This window comes from Lissotriton vulgaris, chromosome 3_1 (assembly GCF_964263255.1).
Source record: "Lissotriton vulgaris chromosome 3_1, aLisVul1.2, whole genome shotgun sequence".
NCBI lineage: Eukaryota > Metazoa > Chordata > Amphibia > Caudata > Salamandridae > Lissotriton > Lissotriton vulgaris.
Genome location: NC_141689.1, coordinates 771,663,153 through 771,687,599, shown reverse-complemented (window position 1 = coordinate 771,687,599; position 24,447 = coordinate 771,663,153). Strand labels below are relative to the sequence as shown.

The following is a 24,447-nucleotide window of genomic DNA, read 5'->3' as shown; positions in this document are numbered from 1 at the left end:
ACCATCGTTCGATATTTCTTGTACATATAAATGGGTTCTGATGTATGAATTCGATTGAATATGACTTGATAACAGGGCTATGTGAAATGTGTCTTGACAAGTATAAGATATGGCACAGTACTATATGCACCTTGAAAATAGATATCACATTTAACAGCTTGTTTTGAATATATTTCTTTAATTGAAATATTTATCTCCAAGATTGATCTGTAGTTAGCTAATATTTTCTGATGTAACCTTCTTTGAATTACAGATACACTTGTTGATATCATGCAATGTGTATGTGTTTCTATATTGAATAGACTGCTTACACAAACTTTGATGTTTAAAATATGATATTCTCACTATGGTCATTCTTGTATGTATTACAATATTTTTGTTTGTGTCACTAATATTCTCTTGTTGTTTTGTTTTGTCACAAAGGTGTAATGAATATTTGAATACGTTTTAGATTTGTAACTGTAAATATTTTTGTTTCAGATTACAATTGCTTCTATACAGATCATAATTGACATCAGTCCAGAAGATGGTTTCTGAAATTGCTATTTAGGAAACCGAAACGTCGACCTTCATCTTATCCCTGCCTTGTTTTATTCATTCTGATCTGGGATAGGTGTTTTAGGTTCTGTTGAGTCACTCATTAATTTACTATTTTGTGTACCTACAGTCCTAATCATTTCTGTATTTTCTCTCATCTGTATATGAAATTATTTACCTTATTGATTTCTTGATAAAATTCTATTCTCATAATACACCATTGTGTTTGTTGTCTATATGTTGTCTATGTGTCCTGACCGAACAGAGGCTTTATACTCAATCAAATAATTATTTTGTTGAATTCATTGCTTGTAAGGATCTTTAATTTATCCTCCAAAATTAACTTGAATTACCAATTGTTTTCCAAACAAACTCCCTTGAAGGCAGCTTTACCTCTCTATTTTTTACAACTATCATCCCTGGTGATTACCTTTCTGTGTGCTGACACTAGTTAATTATCATTTTTTAATTCACCTGTGGGGTAATAATGTTTTAGAATTCTCCGAAACTTTATGGCCCCGTTTCAAAACTCAAATTGCCCACTAATGTGAGTTACCATTAGGGATGTAAGCTGCAGCATTTATAATAGTCAAAAATGTTCTCCTGTACTTCAGGCTACGTTTGGAGTAAGCTCCTGACTTTTATGGAACTCAAAAAGAATCACAGGTTTTTAGTGTGAATCTATGACAGTCATCATTTCCCAGGAATAGTTCTGAAATTCTTTTTGCATGCCTAGCTAGTTTTGTACGCTCACCTGTAGGTTTAGGAAGGCCTAAATGTACTTCACGTGGTATTTGCAGTTTTCTTTTCTGTGGGAAAAATATTTTTTTTTTTAAGAAAACCCTTCCTCTACCCCCATGCTAATTTTGGAACTGCAGTAGTATTCCTTGTTAGTGAGCGAGACAAAGCCAGAAAAGAGAGAAAGCCATGGAAGGAGAAGCCAACTACGAGAAGGAACATACAAGAGTGAAGTAGAGACCGAAGTGTAGAGTCGTGGTGAAAAGAGACATACAGTGGAATTAAAACTAGAACGTTTGCTATTGGCAACCCCAGAATTCGGCAGTGCTGAGTGCAGACGCCTAAGTTAAACTTTAGATATATGCACTTTTATTTTTAACCATGGATTTGTTGAAGGGTAAGTGTTTTGAAAATCTATTCATCTACGAGGAAGAGTGAAGTTTTCACATCCCTCATAGAAAACATACAACATGCATGCCTGTGGAGTGCGAGCAGGATAACGCTGAGCTAGCGTCTTGCCGACACATCACGTGAAAGCATCTCTTGTATGAAACTTACCACAGAATGTCTTCTCTGTAATAGCACTGATTGAGGTGCCACGTTTATTGGCACTTTTCCTTTAGCAAGCCCTGGTAATAGACTGATCCGAGAATACTGCCCATTTCGTGAAGCAGAATAGGGCAGATGCCGCTGAACTTCATGACTGGGACATTAGTTCGAACTACCCTGCTTTGAACAGATTTTATGGATGCAACTGGTGCCATGCTGCATTTGCATTTCTGGATTACATGGATTGCACTGACAAATTCTGCACCACCACTTCCACCGTTTGTCAAGGGCAGCAATTTTATTTGTACCGACAGATACCACAACGGTATTTTTCACTAGATGTAATCAAAAAGGGAGAAGTCCCAATACTTCCTGAAGGGTAAAAAAACCTCTATTATATAAATCCTCATAACTCAAAGTATCAAAAAATTTGCAACCACGTTTCAAAAATCAAAGCAAGTGAGTAAAGAATAAAATAAATCGATATAGAAAATGTACAATTTATTACATATAATGCATTAATAAATACAAAGTTACAGTGCCATACAAAAATATTAAAAATGTGTCAATTCAGGTTATCACAATAAGATAAAAATGTATCAATTCAATTAAAGAACAATAAAATTCAAGTTGTCGACGCAGCGTTTCGGTTTGTGTAATAACACCTTCATCAGGACATTGTTCTTATTAGTTAAAAAAGGAGGTTGAATTTCAACTCTGTAATCAATTAGAGGTTATTCTTCACCAAATCACTTTATTATGCTTGGATCCTCTTGGTATAATTCAATACTGATTTCATTATTCAACACAGATTCCTTCAAATTTCTTATATTCTGTGGTCTGTCCGAGGTCAAGGGAGCCACCGAGTTTTATGGGCAGTTTTCCCTGCACCGGGGATTGTGGGGGCTGCGTGTGACTGGATCCTTTCAATAATTCCAGCACCATCCTCCACATCAATTATAACGGTCTTTTTATGCAATTGACCGGCTCTTTGTTAATCTTGTCGGCCTCCCTGCTCCGCTTGTCCCTCGTTTTCTCCTGATAAGTCGAGGGACAAGCGGAGCAGGGAGGCCGACAAGATTAACAAAGACCGTTATAATTGATGAGGAGGACGGTGCTGGAATTATTGAAAGGATATAAGAAATTTGAAGGAATCTGTGTTGAATATTGAAATCAGTATTGAATTATAACAAGAGGACCCAAGCATAATGAAGTGATTTGGTGAAGAATACCCTCTAATTGATTACAGATTTGGAATTCAACCTCCTTTTTGAACTAATAAGAACAATGTCCTGATGAAGGTGTTATTACACAAACCGAAAGGCTGCGTCGACAACTTGTATTTTATTGTTCTTTAATTGAATTGATACATTTTTATCTTATTGTGATAACCTGAATTGACACATTTTTTATATTTTTGTATGGCACTGTAACTTTGTATTTATTAATGCATTATATGTAATAAATTGTACAATTTCTATATCGATTTATTTTATTCTTTACTCACTTGCTTTGATTTTTGAAACGTGGTTGCTAATTTTTTGATACTTTGAGTTATGAGGGGTTATATAATATAGTTTTTTTTACCCTTCTGGAAGTATTGGGACTTCTCCTTTTATGATTACATATCACTCCTTGTCCCAGATTGAACTTGTAAGGAGACCTCCCTTCTTTTTAACTATTTTTCACTAGATGGCCATTCCAAATGTTGATGTAAATGCTGACGCAAAATTGCACCAGTGCAATCTATGGAACCTGGACATAGTGTAAAATTATATCAGTGTCAATGTAACATTGATTGGATTTGGATTAAATGCTCTAGAGTAGGCATTTTAATCAATTAGATTTTTTCCAGAAAAAAACAAGTGATTTTTTTGTACTATCAGCATTGAATTTTATGCGGTAAATTGTCAGATAAAACCCCTACTTGAGTTAGTTTGAACAATACTAAGGGGCTATTTAAAAGCACCTTGCACCGCCAATATGTCACTTTTTTTGACGCACCGGCGGCGCAGTGTGCTGCCGAATATTTACAAGGACATGTGAAGACACCCTGCGTGCTTTTTCGTTTCCTTGTAAATACGACCCCTTTTCACGCAGCAGAAAGGGGTGGTCCAAGGGTGTTGCTTTGGGTGTTCCCACACAACACCCATGGAACCTGTCACATTACCAGAAATCTGGGAATGTGTCAGGTTCCAAGGGTGTTGTGTGCAAAGACCCACAGCAACATCAATGGGCACCCCTTTTATTCAAAGTGCTGTGTGAAAAGGGGCCATATTTACAAGGACACGAAAAGCCATGCAGGGTGGCTTTGAGTTTCTTTGCAAATTTGGGGCAGCACACAGCGATGCTGGTGCGTCACAAAAAGTGATGTATGAGAGATGCAAAGGGTTTGTAAATAAGCCCCTCATTTCTTTTGAGAATGGTACAGATTAACACATATAAAGGTTCCATGCTTTCTTGCACAGTCTAGCCTGATGTAAGACATTGGTGCGTAACGTTCTGTATAACTTTGTGAATAGTGACAAAGGGATTGATTGGGGAGAAAGAAAGAGGGAAGAGGGGCACTACGCAAACAATTATCCAGAAGAGGCCAGCTCTATTCTTTATATTCACGAGCTGTGACATGATTAAAAGGCCACATGTGGTTTATTTGAGTAGAGAATATGCAATGAGCAGTTTACTTCTTTCCATCCTTTTTATTTATTCTTAATTACGAGTGTTAGACAGATGTGCATCGTGCCTCCCTACTGCCTAAAGAGATGAGTGGATATCTAAAACTGTCCTTGCAAATTGTCCAGCAGTCGTATAACCCAGAGAGGGTGCTCTAGACTCATTCTGTTTTTAGTGTAGTGTAGGGAGACCTTTCACCGATAGGGGTCTTTTGGCGCTGTACCATCAGACACTTGACCCGAGGAGACACGAGTATAACGCAGTTGGATGCATTTTAGATGACTCTGCATTTATTTACGAAAGAGAGGGTCTACATTGGATACAAGCCGGCCATATTTAAGGTTAAGTATGACATTTCTAGTGTGGAATGCTAAACTGAAGAATTCTGAACCAGAAATAAGCTCAGTATTTAGGTTTGGCCCAAACTGTGGTTTTCTTCCAATCCATCTCGAAAGCTTGACCTAATAGTGACTTTGAACAGTTCTGGGAAATCAATTTTATTCAGTGATGTGTTCTCCATCCCACATTGTTTGGGGCGAGGCTTGTGGAAGGCAAATCCAGCAGTGACTGTGCTGAATCCTTATCAGGGCCTGTTTTTGAGAGAACCTTGTAGGTGGCTGGAGTAAATTAGCCAATCCTTTTAGGTGGTAGCTGTGAGTGTCCCTTGCCTGCTCGCTGCAGGTACATCATCTGATGTCTGTTCTGCTCTACTTACTTAAAAGGCTTTTCCCCTGTGTGTGTCCGGATGTGGTTGTTGAGTGTTGTTGCACCGGCAAAAGCACGGCCACAGTAGCCGCACTTGAAGGGTCTGTCGCTGGAATGGGTGACCACGTGATTCCTCAGTTCGGACGGCTGGGAGAAGGACTGGGAGCAATGTCCACATTGATAGGGCCTGCAACAGGTAGAAAGAAATAAGAGGCCATGTTTGTTCTTTACTCTTTATGAATGGCAACCAACAACAGCAATATGATGCAAGTAGACATGGCTTTACCTATTGGCTATTGCATAAAAAGGAATATAATCTATCTTTAAGTCACATGCTGGAACACTTATAAATGAGCTCTGACTCCCTGTTGTCTAACCTTTTTACAGAAGGAGGATGTGAGCTAACTTCAGCTTTTCATTTGGATGCAGGTCTAGATGGTGCATCTCCTTCTAGTGGTGCATCTTCTAGACAACCACTGGAGAATGCTCTCACTCAGCCTAAATTGTGTAAACAAAATCTCTACATAAATAACCCTGAAGAAGATTGCTTAGGATGGCCATGCATGCAGGAGTTAGGCAGTGCTTAATTAGTACAAAAAATAAGTGTCAGGGCTCTCTTCAGGAGGCAACTGCAGCTTGCAACACCAATTGTCCCTTCTAGTGCTACAAATGATAGTACCAACATAACTACTAGCCATCACACTCCTACAAGTGTGACAATTCAGACTATTCCATGCCCCAGTGCTAAAAGATGTATTGGGCGGCAGGTATTAATACTTTTTACTGTATATTGAATAAACAAATAACTGTTGTCCTCATTTCTGAATTAGATATACAGCGCCACAAAGAGACAGACTGTCATAAGTCTCAGTATTTACAATTAAGTGCGGGTGCCGAGCACCAGAACCCCCCAGCTCAAATTAAGCACTGGAATTAGAGCAAGAATCTGTCACCTTTGCCATAATGTATTAGGAGTATGGGCCTTATCCACAGGGGCAATGTTGGGGGCTCATGGATCTGTACAGACATTCGAGTCACTTCAAACTTGCCTTTCCCTGTCTCTCAATCTACTGAGATTTAGATTTGAAATGGAGGCTAAAGCTCAGGATATCAGTAGCTGACAGCAGTGTCATTCAACTTTCTTAATCGAATACAACATCACTGGCAGATGATCAAGAATCACATCTTAAAAGAATGAGTGACCACCTGGGCTGAATTATAGAAAGTGTCCAGGGCCACTAAAGACGGGGGAGGGGGAAAAGAGGGTCCCAGGGACCAACCCAAGGTTTCCCACTGCAGGAAGGTGCTGACGCTCGTTGTATAAACCTGTAGTGTGATTTCTGACCCATCTTCAAAACTCAGGCAGAGTTGCCACCTGCACAGTGAAAGAAAGACCATCACCTTCAAACAGCTGACCTTCCTCTCACTAATGAACTGCCTGCACCAGGAACAGTGCATTCACTGAAATAAGCTGCACTGTACCAGTCTGCACCTGACGCATTCAATTAATTACGGGTGAGACGCGGGTCAGACAAGGGCAGAGTATGCAATACAGGCACTGGCGTTGACATGGAAAGGATCAGCACCAGTTGTGTACCGAGACTGCCACAGGCCCTAGTTTGAGGCTGGAAAATGGCATCCACAACTCCTGTGCTGCACAACAAGACAGGCATAATTAGGATACGGGCGGGTTCTCAGACCCTTGAGTGATGGTGCCCCTGCATTTGCTTCACTAACGATGTCTATGTCCTTGATCAACACCAGTCATACAGACAGCGCCTTGAAGAGCAGTGCTGCGCCCCCTGTAAAATATCTGCAACTATCTCACCATTAAAGCTGGAGTTTTATAAGTGTACCTTAGCCAGCGAATTGTTTAATGGCTAAGATGTAATTAGTTTGGCGGGGGTCTTTCTAGCCTCTCATAATATTGGAGTGGAGCTGCTTTGTAGGAGGTGCCTAGATGCCAGGGGTGGAATAGTAAATGACAGAGTTCATTCAGCCCAGAAACTGTTTTTTTCTGGCGTCGCCTGCTAATGTCACACAACCAGAGCACATAGGTGCGTTGGGTTGAAGTGTGTTTTTATCGGGAGCCGTTTTTGGTCTACTTTGCTCTTTGTGGCACTGTGCTGTTCTGCACTTCCTGTGGTCTACATGAATGAGCTATGCTTTGGAACTTTAAATTCTTGGGGGCATGGCTGTCATCTGCACTTGTAATGCCAGAGCCAGGGGCCAGCATACCTTTAACTGCTCTCTCTCTAATAGATGTGCCTGGTTGAGGGGGCCTGAGACAGTGGCGACGAGAAGGCGGCAGTCATGGCCGCAAAGCATGGACAGCAATTCAATTAAGGGCAAAAAATGCACAGCGTTTCATGTCATGCGAGCTTCCTTGCTCTTGCGAACTGCATGGATGATCAAAAGATTATTTTTTTGTCAAGGGTTTCAGCTCCACTAGCAGGTTTCACTTCATTAGAGTCTTACTTTATTGTTCAGGACACATTTTATGGTTGCTGGGTTTGGGGTATCGCTTATGACCTTTATCCTAGTTCAATTAAATATGTTGTATTGTATTGTAGTGTATCAGATATTTATATAGCGCAAAACTATCAAATTTGTTAAACTCAAATAAAGAAATATTAATGCATGTTCGCCAGCAATGACTTAAATATACCTGAAGCAATGTAAAATCTAACCCAGTATTGGTCACCACTGGGTGGTTATGTTAGGACCACGTTTCCACAGGAAAATCATTTTTTGGTATGTTTAAAAGTTTGGCGCTGTTTGAAGAACCATCTCTAAACCTTCCAAAAACAAGTGTCAATCACCTCAGCTCCTTCCTGGAAAGTTTCAGTGTGATCTGTCAAGCAAAACGTGTTTTTCTACATTCTATTTTCCAATTCCCAGGAAATATTCCATGCGTGCATGCGGGAAATGGGGAATTGGTTGAGGGACAATTCATTACAATTTAATAATGAGAAAACAGAGATTCTGCACTGTGGAGAGGGCAGTGTCCCGTCAGTATTGCCAAATGACTTCTGGCCCATAACCACAGACATTCCTTTGGTACCGGTAAGCAAAGTACGCAATCTGGGGGTCAGCTTCAATGACAAGCTGAACTTGGAATCCCATGTTAACAAGCTGGTGGGAAGTTGGAATACTCTTATCGGGGGACTCCGCAAAGTGCTACCATTACTGTCAGCCCAGGCAAGAGTCACAGTAGTTAGGAGTATTATTTTGAGCCACCTGGATTATTGTAATGCCTTGCTCCTGGAGTCTCTGAGATACCTCATTGCAAGGCTCCAGAGTATCCAGGCGGTAGCAGCGAAGCTTGCACTGACAAGGGCTCGTGGGTCATTTACAACCCAGGCGTTGGCAGAGCTGCATTGGCTCCGGTCACTCAAAGGATCTTGTTCAAATCTCTCTGTATAGTGTTTAAGGCACTTCATGGGCTGGGGTCTAAACCGCTCCAGGGCAGGTTTAAATGGTATGAACCAGTACGTAGCCTCCTCTCCTTGACTGTTAATCTTGTTAGGATTCCTAGGACAAAGAGAGTAACACTGGGGGGAAGAGCGTTCGGCGTGGCAGCTGCCCGCCTTTGGAATCGTCTTCCTTTGGAAATAAGGCGAATACACGACTTGATGATGCTCCGTAGAAAAGTCAAGACATGGCTCTTTCCTAAAGTATGATTATCTGGCTTAGTTTTGCAGCTGTATCCGCTAGTATTTTCCGTTACTTTAGCGCCAGGATGCCCATAGGGTTACAGTGCTCTTTATAAATGTCAAAAATAAATAAATAAATAAATAAATAAATAAATAAATAAATAAATAATAAATGCATTGGACAGAGGTACAGCAAAAGCTGCTGAAAGGAATTACACCAAAGTTGGCAAAATAATAGATCTTGGTCCAGAAATCGTGCTTTTTTAAAAATTTGATGTAAATCGGTTCAGTAGTTTTTGAAAAATTAAAGGTCAAAAACTTTGCATGTTTCACGCCACTTAGGATCCAATGTGCCAATAGAACTCAAGATAAGATCTGAGTGGCTGCCACAGCATCGACAAAGATGTGACAGCACCATTTTAGAACTCAGGGACTCAATCCCCTGTCCTGAAAATAAGGGAAAAACATATACGGGTTACACTGCTCCCCTAGGCCTGATGGGGCGTTCCAGAGTGACCCCCCTCCCCCAGGGGCCAAAAACGAGTTAAAAAAATACTTTTTACTGCAAATTCACAGAGGATCAACAAATCCACTGTACAATTTTTTTTTTTTAACCCAAGCTCCTGCAACTCCTTTTATATTGTAACATGAAAGCCTTAGCCATTCACTCCCTGCAAATGACTGAAGGGTTGGGCTTTAGTAGGGAGGTTGGGAGCAATGCCTGGCTAAGGTGATGTGCGGTGGGCACTTCGGGTGGGCCCTTTGCAACACGATGGACTCCTTACATCACATTAAAAAAGCAGTAAACATTCACTGAAAAAAAAGAAAAGCTAAAGTGAGCTTATAGTTAGGAATTGTAATGATATCTTACTTTAAATTTAAAAAAAAATTGAAATACACCAAAAAAAACAAAGGTTAAGGGGATGTTAAAGTTAGGTGACAATGTCAGTTAAAACATATCATAGTAAACTGACCAAAGCACTGAAACTCACCAGTTATATTTATCTCAAGTATGTATAACCTCATGCTCTAAAGTAACTATAACTCATGCCCCCACCATGCAGTGTCATCATCAATGATGTAATTTAAGATGTTGTGGTGATGTTAGCAATGTCATAGAAAATGTAATGAGAGATGTAATATGTGAGGTAATTAGCAGAGCACACTGAGGGCATGGTTTATAGTTTTTGGAAATAACTATAACTAATGAATTTCAGTGTTTTTGTTTATATTTAAAATAGCCTGTTTTAACTGACATTTTAGCCTTTGTTTAAAAAACAAATATATTTATATATGTATAGAGAGAGGGACATATATCTAAAACATACTTTGTTTCAGTGAATAAGGGTGTGGAATATAAGTATATAATGTATGGGTTTCCTTAAAATACTTTATAAACACCTGTCTCTAATTTTTTTATAATAGGTGACTAGTGACACACTCAGTCACTGATAATACAGAAAAGATGTCAGAACTCAACTACCGTAAGTTATTACAGTCCAGTTCTGTTGTCACAATGCCTGCTGCCAGAACCAGCAGCCCAGTTGAAAGTAGGCCTGGTCGGTAAACTCCGCTCTGCTTGTGGAGTTTACAGAGTTTTACCCACTCTGCACTTTGAAAAATTCTGCCTAGCGCAGGGGAGCAGAGCTATGCCTCCCTTGCGGATCATCATCGTTAAGTTGGCGAGTGCAAGCGAGGCAAATCAAATGCTAGACTACTTCCCAGCGAGATTTCTATACACAGGCGGGCATGACAGGTGCTATCGCTCAGGTTGAGAAACCTGCCACTTGTGTTGAGGAACCTGCCACTCGAGTAGAACATCTACTCGAGCGGCAGAAGAAGCTGCGCCATCTTGCGATGGGCACGGTGCCGTTCACACTGATGTTATAGCAAGGAGAAAATGCCGGGCGCTGAAAATTAGCACGAGCAGTGTGAATTACTTCACTCTGCAGCTTGCAGAACTCCGTAGGTGGAAATCCACGAACTCCGCCCAGGCCTAGGTGAAAGGCAGGTTAGGGCATGGAGCAAAATTGAAGCAGTTGTTTAACGCAATGAAAACAAACATTGCTTTTCTTTCTTCTGCTCTATTTTAACATTTTACAAAGTCAAGCAGAGACAGTACATACATATGTGCACTGAATCTATCTGCATGTTAATACACATTCTGAGCTACTGCAGCTTTTTATTTGTATTCTACTGTTTCTAATATCTGTTTTTAATAAATATCTAACAGGTTTTTTTTGTGTGTTTAATTTTGCACTAGAGGCTTTATTTGTTTTCTTCATGTCTGCAAACATGCTTGCTCTTTCAGAAGAAAGAGCTACGCACCAACGTTTCTAAGTGGTTTGTAGGAAAGGTGTTGACTATGTATTATATGGGATAAAGTACACCTTGGAGTAACATATGCAAAAACCACAGTTGATGGACAGAATGCAGAACAATGTCATACATTCACCCCAGTACAGAGATCTGGACCCAAATCCATCGTTTGTTTGCACTCCACACCACCCCAGTTCAGACATGGCCATATGGAGTAACATAACCTTATAAAGGAACTCAGACTTCGGCTTCGTTGTTCTATATATTTATGGAACTTCTCAGTGACTTGCAATATCCTTATAATGTATGGCAGGAGGTATCGTTTCCCTTTTCCATGCTGTCTATTATAATTGTTGAGTGTTGGCAGGGTTCACAACTCAAGAGAGGGTAATTACAAAGTAAGTCATGATGCCACATCCATCCCTCAGCTATGCTAAAATGGTAATATATATCATATTACACTCATTGCCCTTTCATATGAGGTTCATGCCAATTCATTTTTAATGTCTACATGTTTAAAAAAGATATTTAACCAAATTCAGGATGCATGGAGTTACATGGATGCACTAGGGTGAAATCCAATTGAATAGGATTCCGGCCTATTAGAGTTGCTTCGTGTGTAAACTCAGTGTAACACCTGTGTAGCACACAATCTGTAGGGCAGGAAACTGCGTTTTTCACTGTACTTTGGTAATAACATGGAACTTTGTACTATAGTTTTGAAGGTGTAAATGTGCGTTCCTAGGTTTACTTTCTATTAATAACATGTTATTGAGTCACATTTATTTTTCCCTGCAATGGAGTGTGTGTGTTTATAAAAATATATATATATGGCTAACGAAGAAGACCGCTCGGTCGAAACGCGTCGCCAATAAATATTTCCAACACGGACCCTGGAGTGCGAGTCTTTTGTGTTTTCCCTAACAACGGAGGGAACCCTTTCAGACATGTATATATATATATATAATTGATACGTAATGAAATGGAGGCCCACATGGACATTACTAAAAACTACCAATCCCATAAAACGTTGCACTGGCTTGATCCTCACCTGAAGACTATGATGTTTTACAAAGGGATTTATTGGTGGCTAATTGTGCACATTTTCTTGCGTGCAGCCTTTGAAGAAAGATGATTTCACAAAACGCAACAGGTGATGTCAATGTGTGCAGCTTACCAAAGTGGCTCCTATAGAATAAAGTTTGTTTCAAACAGTGCACTACATCTGGGGGCAATTCCTTGGTAATTGATTAATACAGCTGGCCTGGGTGGAGTGGAGTGCACCAACACTTGATCTCAGCGGGCCGCAGCTAACTTATTGAGGCGCATTTTGTGGATTGAAAAACAAATTGAAGGAGCGCGCTTTTGGGTGAGATTTGCATAACAATAAAGAAGCACTTTTGGACACATAATAGAATGGCAGCCCACATGGGCAAAACTAAAAACCTTTTTATTAAATATATATATAAGAAGGGGTCATCAGTAGGGCCCCCTCGCAAGCCCATTTAGGGCCCCAGGGAGGGCCAGGCATATTTAAAGGGAGAGGCACACAGCTCCCTCTCCAAGCTGTTTTTAGCCCCAGGGACTCCATCCACCCGGGCCCAATATATTAATTAAGGGGAGGGGACATGTAGGACCCTGCCCAAGCCATTTTTGGCCCTGGGGACTACATCACCCAAGGCTGAACCTATTGACCAAGAGGTGGGGTGCAAGGCTCCCCTTCCCAAGCCACTTTTGGCCCTGGGGGACTCCTTCCCCGGAGCCAAATGTATTTGAAAAGGAGAAGGGGCAGCACACTCTCCCTCAATGAGCCTTAACTAGGCCATGGGGACCCTATCCCCCAGGGACATCACTTTAAGTATAAGGGAGGAGTGTCACGCCTTTAATGGCCCGGGTAACCCATTCACCGTAGATAGCTGTTGTGTCCCAGAGAGCCCTCTCGGCACCCAGTAGTTTCCCTGCCCTTACTACAACAAGCAGGGGAACATGTGTTTGCTCCCTTCTCGTGGGAGCATTTTCAAATCTCCTGCCAAATGGGTGCAAACACTAGGTCTTATTCCAGCAGGAGGGTGCTTTAAAAATGCTCCAACTGTCTGGAAGCAAACTTGTGTTCTGTTTCCTTGCCCGCACTGATGCAGGCAGGGAAACAGAACAACAGATTGCTCCCGCCTAGAGGGAGCAGCATAAATACCATGCAGTGAGCCGGCTAGAGCCACAGGGGCACTGGGGCTCTCACCACAGCCCCCAACGTTGTGGATGATGGGTGCCACCTCACCTTTTTAAACGTTTTAAACCCCGGAGATGAGGTGCCCAGGGTGTAATAAGGCTAGGGGAAGAGGGCTACATGCCCCACTTCCATTAGAATTTGGCACTGTGGCATGGGGTCCCTGTTTTTCTTTAAGGGTTTAGGAAGGAGAGCCATGTTGGCCACTCCCCTTTTTATTGGAACTATCCCTGGGGATGGGGTCCTTGGGCCAATTACGACTCAGAGAGGGGGCTGCACACCACTCAACATACATATTTTGGCCTAGGGTCCCATAAGACCAACCTTATGGGACACATGAATTGCTATGTCACGGTGTTGGAAGCCTAAAAGGGTTTGGACATAGGGCATGGCTGGCACCCTTCTGGGGGTTTTGCCATAAGGCATGGTGGCAGACCAACCACTGTGACCAACCCCACACTGCGCACAGACCAAGTGTGAGGTTGACTGCCTGTGGGGCCTTGCTGCAGTGGCCTGCTGCAGGCGGGGTGGGCTTTATGTATGGTAATAAAATAGTATTTTATGTTAAAAAACTGTAGAAATTCGCTGAAAAACAAAGGCTATAGGAAAATTATAGTTAGGTGTGATAGAACAGGCTGTTTTTGTTGATAAAAAAGCCTTTGAAATTCACTGAAAATACCAAAGGTTAAACTAATGGTATAGTTAGGTGAATATGTCAGTGACAACATTAACGTTTTGAACTAAAGAAAAACATAGAAATTCACCATAGTTAGCAAAACTAATTATAACTTGTGCCCCAGCCAAGCACTGCTTAAGACCTCACTAATTACATTTTCAATTAAATCATTTATGACCTCACTGATGACATCTGAAATTACATTATTGATGTCATCATCCAATCTTTTTTTGTACAAAGTACAAAATATCTCAGAATAATGTGAAGCATCATTAATGCCATCACAGATATAACTCCCAAAGGTGTAGCAAGCATGTGCTATGTGCAACTCTTACCCTATGCCATACACTTCACGGGTAGCCTAATTGAAAATAATAATCAACCACAGATATAAGGGAAACCCTTAATGCACACTTTGTTCAATATGTATACAACTGTTCAGAGAAAGTCAAGTTCTTTAAGATACTCAATGTCTGTTCCAAAATTAATGCCCTACTACGGAAGGTTTTTATCTGTATCAACCTCCCCACAGTCACCGAATCTACTTTGAGAAATGAAGCCGATTTGAGTAGACAAGTGGGTATTGTTGGGTTGTGTATTGCTTTCTGTGCCTCTTGTGGCATCAGTAAACTTCCATTTATGTAGGGTTCTAGAACCGGTGGTGCAGGAGCAAAAACGGTTGGATCCTGTAGCCAGACGGTTGAGTGTTGGCTACTCCTGTCTTGTTTGGCAATAAATATAATCTTAAATGAACTTACCAACTGGCATCTTTTCAGTACTGTAAGCTACTGTAAACAATATTTACTCTATGGAGAGAGTTTACTCTGTACCACAGTGTTTGTAGACAGTGAAATTCTCATGGGAAATACACCACAAAGTACTGGCATGTTGGCAATAATGTATTGATGTGATGCTTGAGACTTTAGCTCCCGTTAGCATCCTTATGTTTTAATCCAACCAAGTGTACCCTAAAATAAAAGAAACCCTTGGGTTTCCTCTTAGTTCATTTTAGTATTAACAGGACCCCACGTGAGACCATAACCTTAATACTGTTATCTCTTTCCCAATGAGGTTGAGACCACCATGTTAGTATCAACTTAACATGGTGGGTCAAACTAGTCGATGATGAGGCATACCACAAAAGAGTGGGCGACGCCTTTCGGACCAATATTTGCATGCCTTTTTGTGGCCACTGTCCTGTAGCGCAGAGTTTTTATTTATTCCTGATAAAGTACAGGAATAATATTCCTGCCATATTAGTTGTGCGATATGTGTTACATGTAGAGGATGTATGGCTGGTAGTCCTCTAGCTCCTTCTTGGCGTGACACAGCTCTGCTAACTATAACTGGTCAATTTCTGTTGCTTTGTTTTAGTTCAAAACATTAATGTTGTCACTGACATATTCACCTAACTATAACGTCACTTTAACCTTTGTTTTTATCAGTGATATGAAGGGAGCTTCATACGTATGTATATTTTTATTTATATATATATATATATTTACTGCTGAAACCATAGGTTTCAGGGTCGTTATAGTTAGTTGGACATTTCTCTCATACAAAACCATTGAAATTCCCCCGTTATAGTTAGTTCAGCTAACTATAACTCGCGCGCCCGCAATGCACTGCTGATGACCTCACATATTACATCACTCATGACATGGTCAGTGACATCACTCATGACATCACTGATGACATCTCAAATGACATCACTGAAGACGTGCAGAAAGAAGAGGCCAAGCCCCTTTTTACAACACTCTGCAACGCAGCTCTGTGGTGCTTACTGGGCTAGTTGGCCCCCAGGGACCCCCCCCCAGGGACCCTCAGGATTGAAGAGGAATTAATTCCTCAACTTAAAACGTGCCACAGGGCGTGTTTGCACACATGTCACCTCAGGCCCCGCCCCTCCCTTCACCACTGTGTAAACACACCTGTGGCGCATTTTAAATTAGGGGATTAACTCCCTTTGAATCCTGAGTGTCCCGGGGGTGCAGCTAGCCCACCAGTCACCTCCATTAAGTGCCACAGAGCTGCGTTGCAGAGAGGTGGAGCCCCCCTTCTTTTTCTAAATTATTGGCCCTTGGGACCCCATCTCCCAGGGCCTGCCCCCTATTTTTTTTTATTGGAAAGGGGGGTGCGTTGCCCCCCCTTCAGAGATCTTAATCGGCCCCGGAGACCCCATCCCCGGGGCATGGCCATTTTTTTGTTTTAATATTAGTTTGGAGGGGGGCTGTCTTGCCTCCTCGCAAATATATACTGAAAGCCCCGGGAGTGGCGGTCCCCGGGTTTGGGGGGGCCTTTGATCCCCCCACCCATTCTTTTTGAAGCCCCGGGGGTGGCGGTCCCTCAGGCTCGGGGAGCTGAGAGCCCCCGCACATATTTAAGAAAAGCCCCAGGGGGTGGCGGTCCCTGGGGCTGGGGGGCGGTAAGGCCCCCCACATATATTGACAAAGCCCTGGTGGGTGGCGGTCCTCAGGGCTTGGGGGGCTTTTGAGCCCCCCAACCATTCATGTTTGAAGCCCTGGGGGTGGCAGTCCCCAGGACTGGGGGGCCCCTCTGGGCCCCCCATTACATTAAACATATTGCCAAGGGACTTGGCCCCACGGGGATTTTAATTAAACGAAGCACGAGAGGCGGCGCTTCATTTTTATTTATTTTTTCACCCGAAATTCGCGCTGGGTGCGCGAATCTCGCTGATCTTTTTAAGAAAATGCTTTTTAGGCCCTGGGGGTCCTTGTGGAACCCTCTAAGCAGGCCTAGTGGGTTAGGGTGTTTCTACCCTGCCCCCTTTTCGCGTTTTGCACGTTTCTTTTACAGATTTCTTGTGCCTCAGTCCTACCGAGGCACAAGATGGCTGTCAACACTTCCTGCTTTGGAGTGTTGACAGCCAATTAGCATACAGCTCGTGATGGGGAGGGTGCACTGAAGGTGCGCACAGTGTGCGGGGATCCACCACAGCCAAAGATATCACTAGCTTTATTCCTTAATTTCTCAAAAACTACTGAATGAATTTACACCATTTTTAAAAAATTTGCTTTCTGAGCAAAGCTGTACTTTCTTCAAATTTGGTGTAGTTCCGTTGAGCAGTTTTCGCTATAATAGTGTCTAAAGTTTCCTATGGAAATTTGATTTTTCAACACTATTTTTTTTAATTTCTCAGGAACTACTGAACGGATTTATACCATTTAAAACAAATGGCGCTTTCTGAACTAAGGGCTACCTTTTTGCAAAATTTGCTGTAATTCCGTTCAGCAGTTCGAGCTGTAGCCGTGTCTAAAATTTTCTATGGTAAATAGCATGGAGAAAACGTGTTTTGGTACCCCCCTTGTTTCTCGGCCCCCGCTTGATGAATCACCCCCCACGGACCGGAGCGCCCCACGAGTTTTGGAAATTTTGCGAAGATTTGTCAATCAGCGCCAAAGATATTGGGAATAGAATGTTGCGGATTTCCTATGGAAAATAGGTCCTAACTATAACTACCTACTGGCAACCGGCAGTAGGTAATATTTATATATCTTTCTATATATCTATTCACTGAAAAAACCATAGGTTTCACACCAGTTATAGTTAGGAATTTGCATTTAAAAAACCTATTAAATTCACTGAAAAAACCATAGGTTTCACACCAGTTATAGTTAGCTGGAAATTTTACTGACATAAAACCATTGAAATTCCCACGTTATAGTTAGTTGGACTCACTATAACTTGCGCGTGCAATGCACTGCTGATGACGTCACATATTACATCACTCATGACATGGTCAGTGACATCACTCATGACATCACTGATGACACCATCCTTGTGACAGAGTGACAGACCTCCTTTCACTGTAATGTAACCCTTGAAACACATATTCAAAAATAGAAACTAAAATATTCTGGGACCCCCCTTTTATCTCGGACCCCGCTTGACGAATCCCCCCCCAAACTTTCAGGGAAGGACCGGAGCTCGACGAGGCAAATTTGAGGAAATTTTCAGGCAGATTCGTCAACCGGCGCCAAAGTTATTCCAAATAGAATTTTGAGATTTTGCATTTAAAAAAATCCTAACTATAACTACCTACTGGCGACCGCTAGTAGGTTTTATATATATAGATATATATCTATATACATATATATATATATATATATATATATATATATATATATATATATATATATATATATATATATAGATATCGAGAAAGAGAGATACACACAAACATGTTTGAGTGCTTTTATTGCACAAAATGCAGTGAGATAAAAACACATATTTCATAGTACACCAGAATGTGGGCACATATAGCATGATGACTAACATTATCCTGAAATATGTTCTCTTTCTCGCTCATATTTGTCTAGGGTTCATCCATGGAGCCCTAGCAGAAAATGTTTACAGTGCTTTTTATGGTCCTCTACAAGATTCAGTACAGCTGGTAGTTTAAAAAATATTCAGATGCTGGGCAGCCAACCAAAAGCAGGCTCTCCCGGTGAAAGAGTGTGTTGGGCCACAGACTACGAACAAATCAGACGACTAGAAAATCACCAACGCAAGGCTTAAAAGCCTTAATGACTCGCCCTCGAGAAAGTCTGGAGAAGGGAACCCACACCGGACAACAGGACCTCCTTCAAGCTTGCCACCCGGAAGCACCACCAGCTGATCCGCGCCGCCAAGAAAACAGCATTCAAGGTACGGTTGGACAACAACGCACACAACTGCAAGGAACTCTTCAACATCGTGAAAGAGCTTTCCAACCCCAGCGCAGGAAACAACGACATCACCCCATCGCAAGACCTCTGCAACTCCCTCGCTTCATACTTCCACAACAAGATCGCGGACATACACAACAGCTTCAACAACCAACCAATGCACACCACGACCGAACCACCACCCCCCACCACCACCCTCCACACCTGGACCCCGATCAGCACCGAAGACACCATCCGCACGATGAACTCCATTCACTCCGGATCACCGACCGACCCCTGCCCTCACCACGTCTTCAACAAGGCCGACGCTGTCATCGCACCCCACCTGCGAGACATCATCAACACATCATTCGACACCGCCACCTTCCCTGAGAGCTGGAAACACGCCGAACTCAGCGCCCTGCTCAAGAAACCAACAGCGGACCCCACCGAACTCAAGAACTACCGCCCCATCTCGCTCCTCCCGTTTCCAGCCAAAGTCATCGAGAAGACCGTCAACAAGCAGATGGCCGCCTTCCTCGAGACGAACGGATCCCTCGACCCCTCACAGTCCGGCTTCCGAGCCAACCACAGCACCGAGACCGCCCTCATCGCCGCCACCGATGACATCCGAGCCCTGATGGACAATGGAGAAACAGCGGCCCTCATCCTCCTAGACCTCTCTGCGGCATTCGACACGGTCTGCCACCGCACCCTAGTACAGCGCCTCAGCAACATCGGAATCCAGGACAAAGCGCTGGAATGGATCATCTCCTTCCTCGACGGAAGAACACAGAGAGTCCGCCTACCACCGTACAAGTCAGAGGCCTCCGAAGTCATCTGCGGCGTCCCTCAAGGATCATCTCTGAGCCCCACCCTCTTCAACGTCTACATGAGCCCCCTCGCGGCCATCGTACGCAAACACAACCTCAGCATAATCTCCTACGCCGACGACACCCAGCTGATCCTCTCCCTGACCAACGACCCCGCCTTCGCCAGAGCCAACCTGCACGAAGGGATGAAAGAGGTAGCTGAGTGGATGACAACCAGCCGCCTGAAACTGAACTCTGACAAGACGGAGGTCCTCATCCTGGGCTCTTCCCCCTCCGCCTGGGACGACTCCTGGTGGCCTCCCGCCCTGGGCACCGCACCCAAACCGACAGACCATGCACGCAACCTGGGCTTCATCCTGGACTCCTCCCTCTCCATGACCAGGCAAGTCAACAACGTCTCCTCGGCGTGCTTCAACATCCTACGCATGCTACGGAAGATCTTCCGGTGGATCCCCACCGAGACCAGGAAGACCGTCACCCAGGCCCTCGTCACCAGCCGACTGGACTACGGCAACGCCCTCTACGCCGGTACCACCGCCAAGCTCCAGAAGAGACTCCAGGGGATCCAGAACGCCTCAGCCAGACTCATCCTCGACATCCCACGAACCAGCCACATCACCGGACATCTGAGAGACCTTCACTGGCTCCCCGTCAACAAAAGAATCACCTTCCGCCTCCTCACCCACGCACACAAAGCCCTACACGACCAAGGCCCGAGCTACCTCAACAGCCGGATCAACTTCTACGCTCCCAAACGCCACCTCCGATCAGCCAACCACGCCCTTGCCGCCGTCCCCCGCATCCGAAGAGCGACTACAGGAGGAAGGTCCTTCTCCTACCTGGCCGCCAAGACCTGGAACTCCCTCCCTCCCGACCTGCGCCTGACCCAAGACCACCTCTCCTTCAGGAAGAAGCTGAAGACCTGGCTGTTCGAGCAGTAGCGGCACCCCCTCCCCCCCCCCCAGCGCCTTGAGACCCTACGGGTATGTAGCGCGCTCTATAAGTGTCACTGATTGATTGATTGAATGACTGGTGGCACTACCAAACTACCCCACCCCCGAGCATAGTGCATATTTCTCCCCTTCGCAAATTAGTGACAATCTTCTTTTATATTCATTATCAAAGTAAGGAAATATCTCATCCCTTCTAGGGTTGGAAAAAACAGTTGGTGGTGGCAGAAATATTTCAGTTAGGGATTTGCCATGACTTTATGCGTCTGTAGCCCGTCCACTTAATGTTATAAGATGAAGCAACTCAGTATATTAATTCAGGGACCCAACAAACCACGACCACATGCTGCTCTCTCTTAAAACTCACCGCAGTATACATTGCTTAAAACAACATTGTTAACTTTATTGATTGCAATCGTCAGTTGACAAGTGGTGTGCTGTTCTGAACTAATCTTCCATGAAGAGGCATTTAGTTGAAAATAACAGGCCCCCTTTTATGGAAAATTGAAAATAAACTGATGGAGGGCTTGGTTTTAAAAAGGAGTGTACGTGTTGTGTGGCAGTTGCGTGTCTGTGCGTCGGTGTGAATGTGTGTGCATCTGTCTGTGTGTGTCTTGTGATGAAAAAACATAACTGTTCCAAGGAATGATTCTGAGCAATCAAAATCCATTAATGTGTGTGCCACCGTCAGTAACAATCGATGGCTTTAATAGCAGAAGGGTCCATTAACATTTACTCGCCTCTGGTTATCTATTTGCACAGCTATGATAATAAACAACACGCCACTAAATAAAACACAATTAATCTCTTTATTCCTGTACTGCCTTGTCATGAGGCAGACCATTTACTTTATATACATTTTCCCAGGGTATTGTCTAAAAGAAACAAGGCATGCGTGATTGGGGAGTACTCTTGTCCCCTTAGGTATCTGTAGGTGACAACAAAATCACATCACAATTGTGCCATCATTTGGAAAGCCACATTCACTGACGACGCAGGTCAGAGACGTGAAGATACAATAACATATGAGGGTGAAGAATGCTTTTAGCACTTAACTCTGTAAATGAAGCTCCCACCTTCTCATGTGAAGGCCTCTGTGCCCTCCCTCCCACAGCTCCTCCAAACCTATATATACATCTACTAAAGTGTCTAGCAGTTTAGAACAAACAAAAAGGCGTCAACGTACCCTTTTTTCTGTCTGCCTTTGGTTTCATTCCTGGGGAGAAATAAGAATTTGCATTTTTGAAAGCTCCTCCTACTTGGCCTTCCCATAATTATGAGTTTCAAATAAACTGCATTTTACTGTACTGTTTCACATGGGCGACCAGCACTGTCTACAAAAACCCAACACAAGAACACATGAGCTTGGGGAAGGGCCCTGAGAGCAGGAGAATGACATGGCAGAAACCGGGGCGGTGCTAGCTGGCAGGCATGGCCGCCTCATTGAAGGTAACATTCATATCAATCACCAATCTAGTGTTTTTATGGACTTTTCAAACACATTGCTGAAAGCCTTCATAACTGTCTTTCATGAAATAAGTGGACAGACAAGCACAACCCGAGGCGCTCCCTACCTTGGGTTATTTCAATCCAAAACTCATTCAACGCAACGCAGCTAGCATATTTCCCATTATACGGTGCATTCCTGTTCTTTCCTACTGCTGGCCCACTTTTGACTGCCTAGCGCCAATGCCAGCACCCTTGCGTGATGTTGCAAGGGGGCCTGAGTTGCAGGCAGGATTGTTTTTGCGCAGGAAGGGAGACCTTCCTGCACAAAACAATCCTCAGAGGCATTTTCCTCTTTCTGAGTGTGCTGCAGAATGCAGCACACTTAGAGGAAACAATGAGGAGAAAAATAAAGACACTTCTCCCCATTGCACCTCTGGCGGAGAGGTGTACAATTCTGACGCACTTCCAGGTCTACCAATGTTGGTAAATCTAGCACTGTGTCTGAATGAATGGGTGGAAGCATGGAAATACCCACACCCCACCCATGGTAAACTCCCCTCGTCAGGATGTGTGTGCTTGTGTATACGTGTTGTCACAGGGCGTACCCTGTGACATACCACAAAAGTGATGTACATTCAGGGTGAATTTAAATTTAAGAAAACACTTTTAAAATTCCCAAGGGTTTGAAGAAAAAATAAGATTCCCTCGAGATCTCAAGGAAAAGTACATTCTTTATTAAATATATATATATCATATAACATTTTAAGTAATTGTGCTGCATTTCCCCAATAGTCTTGTCAAGTTCCATCTTAAATATGCTGCAAAGAAAATCAAACCACCTACTTTTTTCGAATTGCCTTTAATTAGATTTTTGTCTTTTGCACTGTCGGTTATCAAGGGTGTCCAATAAACGCGCTTTGATCCATAAATAATGCTTCCATTATAACTGCAGCGCCACTGTCCAGACTATCTGAAATTTTTATTCACTTGTTCAGCTAAATTTCTTCCTCAGTTCACGGCCATAAAATTCTGTATTGACAAACTTTCAATCCAACTTTGACTCTGAGGTATCTAGTCAACATTTTTCTTCTGTATGGATATTAGTTTATTGAATAAGTGGCATCTGTTTTCCTCCACATCACCGCTGGTGAAGGTATTTCCTTTTGACAGCTGCACACGATTTATGACTCCCCGTGCTCTGAAGAAAAATAGTGCTAAGCAAAAAATTCCAATTCATTACCTCCTAGTATTTAATTAAGTTCATGCACACTGCGCACTAGGGGTGAACCTTGGAGTCACTATGGCGTAACGGCAGAGCCGCCGCTGGCCTCGGCTTTGAAACACAATGAAAGATGGCCTGGAATATGCTTAGCTGATTTCTGTCACTGAACTGTGTGTAAACGTCGCGCCTTCCCTGTTGTTCAGGGGGGGGGGGGGGGGGGGGCGCAGAAGCAGGGTTGTCGGCGAATATGTTTTCCTCAGCCTCTGCTTCCTCGTCAGTTGCTCACCTGACATGTCTGTCTGCAGACGGGGCCTATGTGTATACCTTCCATGTCTGATGGAAAATGCAGCGGCATAGTTTTCAAATTGTTTACCACATGCAGATGTGTGGATATTTCTACCAAGTATAAACTGCCCTAAAGTTACGAAGGTTATTTATATGGAGCACTTTGCATTTAGCAGTGATGTAAGTCAGGATGCAAATATTGCGATATCCTCACCAATACCTGGGTGGCTGGAAGCCTACTACTTCCTGTTTCGAAAAGATTTGAAAACCTGTGTTTTTTTCTCCTGCTTCATTCTTTTGGTCTCTTCTGCTTCTTCCGGCTGTCGCATCTGGACACCCTCGGCGGGTATCAGTAGCTCCCTATGAGTACGTGTCATCATCATCATCAGAACTATGCTTTAATATATGACCTGCACCACTGCAATCCAAAAAGGACCTTATTTAAATGAGTATGCACTGATAATCTCAATAGCGGATGTCAGCAAAAAAGCAAAATTCCAGTTACTCTGTCCACACCTGGTTCACCACACTTCTTCCCATTGCCTTGAGGAGGGTAGCTTTTTCAATCAATGTGAGGAGACTCCCCTGCCTCAGGTGTGTACCCTACTGTTTCCTGTGGACACCTGGATAATTGCTTTCGCTGTGCATTTTCAGTCTGCTGTCACTACCCTACCCACTTTGCCTTTGAATGCTGCTCCTGTAACATATGACTGACTTGCCAGATTTTGGTTCGCCAGAAAGCTGGCACTATAAGCTATTAAACACTTACAACAGAATGATTGCAAGCCAGCAATCTAAAGGCAAGGGGCATTCATGTTATCAATGTATTAGTTGGGGGAAACATCCTTTACAAAGCAACTTTTACACGCAGTGCCTTTACTTCGCAACTTTTACCACGCAAACCATTACAACGCATTGCGCTGGGGGGGGGGGGGCGCTCTAGGATAGGGAATAGATTTAATTT

At 43.2% G+C, this 24,447-nt stretch overlaps 1 protein-coding gene across 1 annotated transcript in view; it reads right to left on the bottom strand.

Moving 5' to 3' along the window:
- PRDM6 (PR/SET domain 6) overlaps window positions 1-24,447 on the bottom strand; it is a 310,054-nt gene that overhangs the window by 12,986 nt on the left and 272,621 nt on the right. Inside the window, exon 7 of the mRNA XM_086963032.1 lies at window positions 5,213-5,389. Coding sequence (XP_086819158.1) covers window positions 5,213-5,389 — 177 coding nt within the window. The remainder of the gene's footprint in view (window positions 1-5,212; window positions 5,390-24,447) is intronic.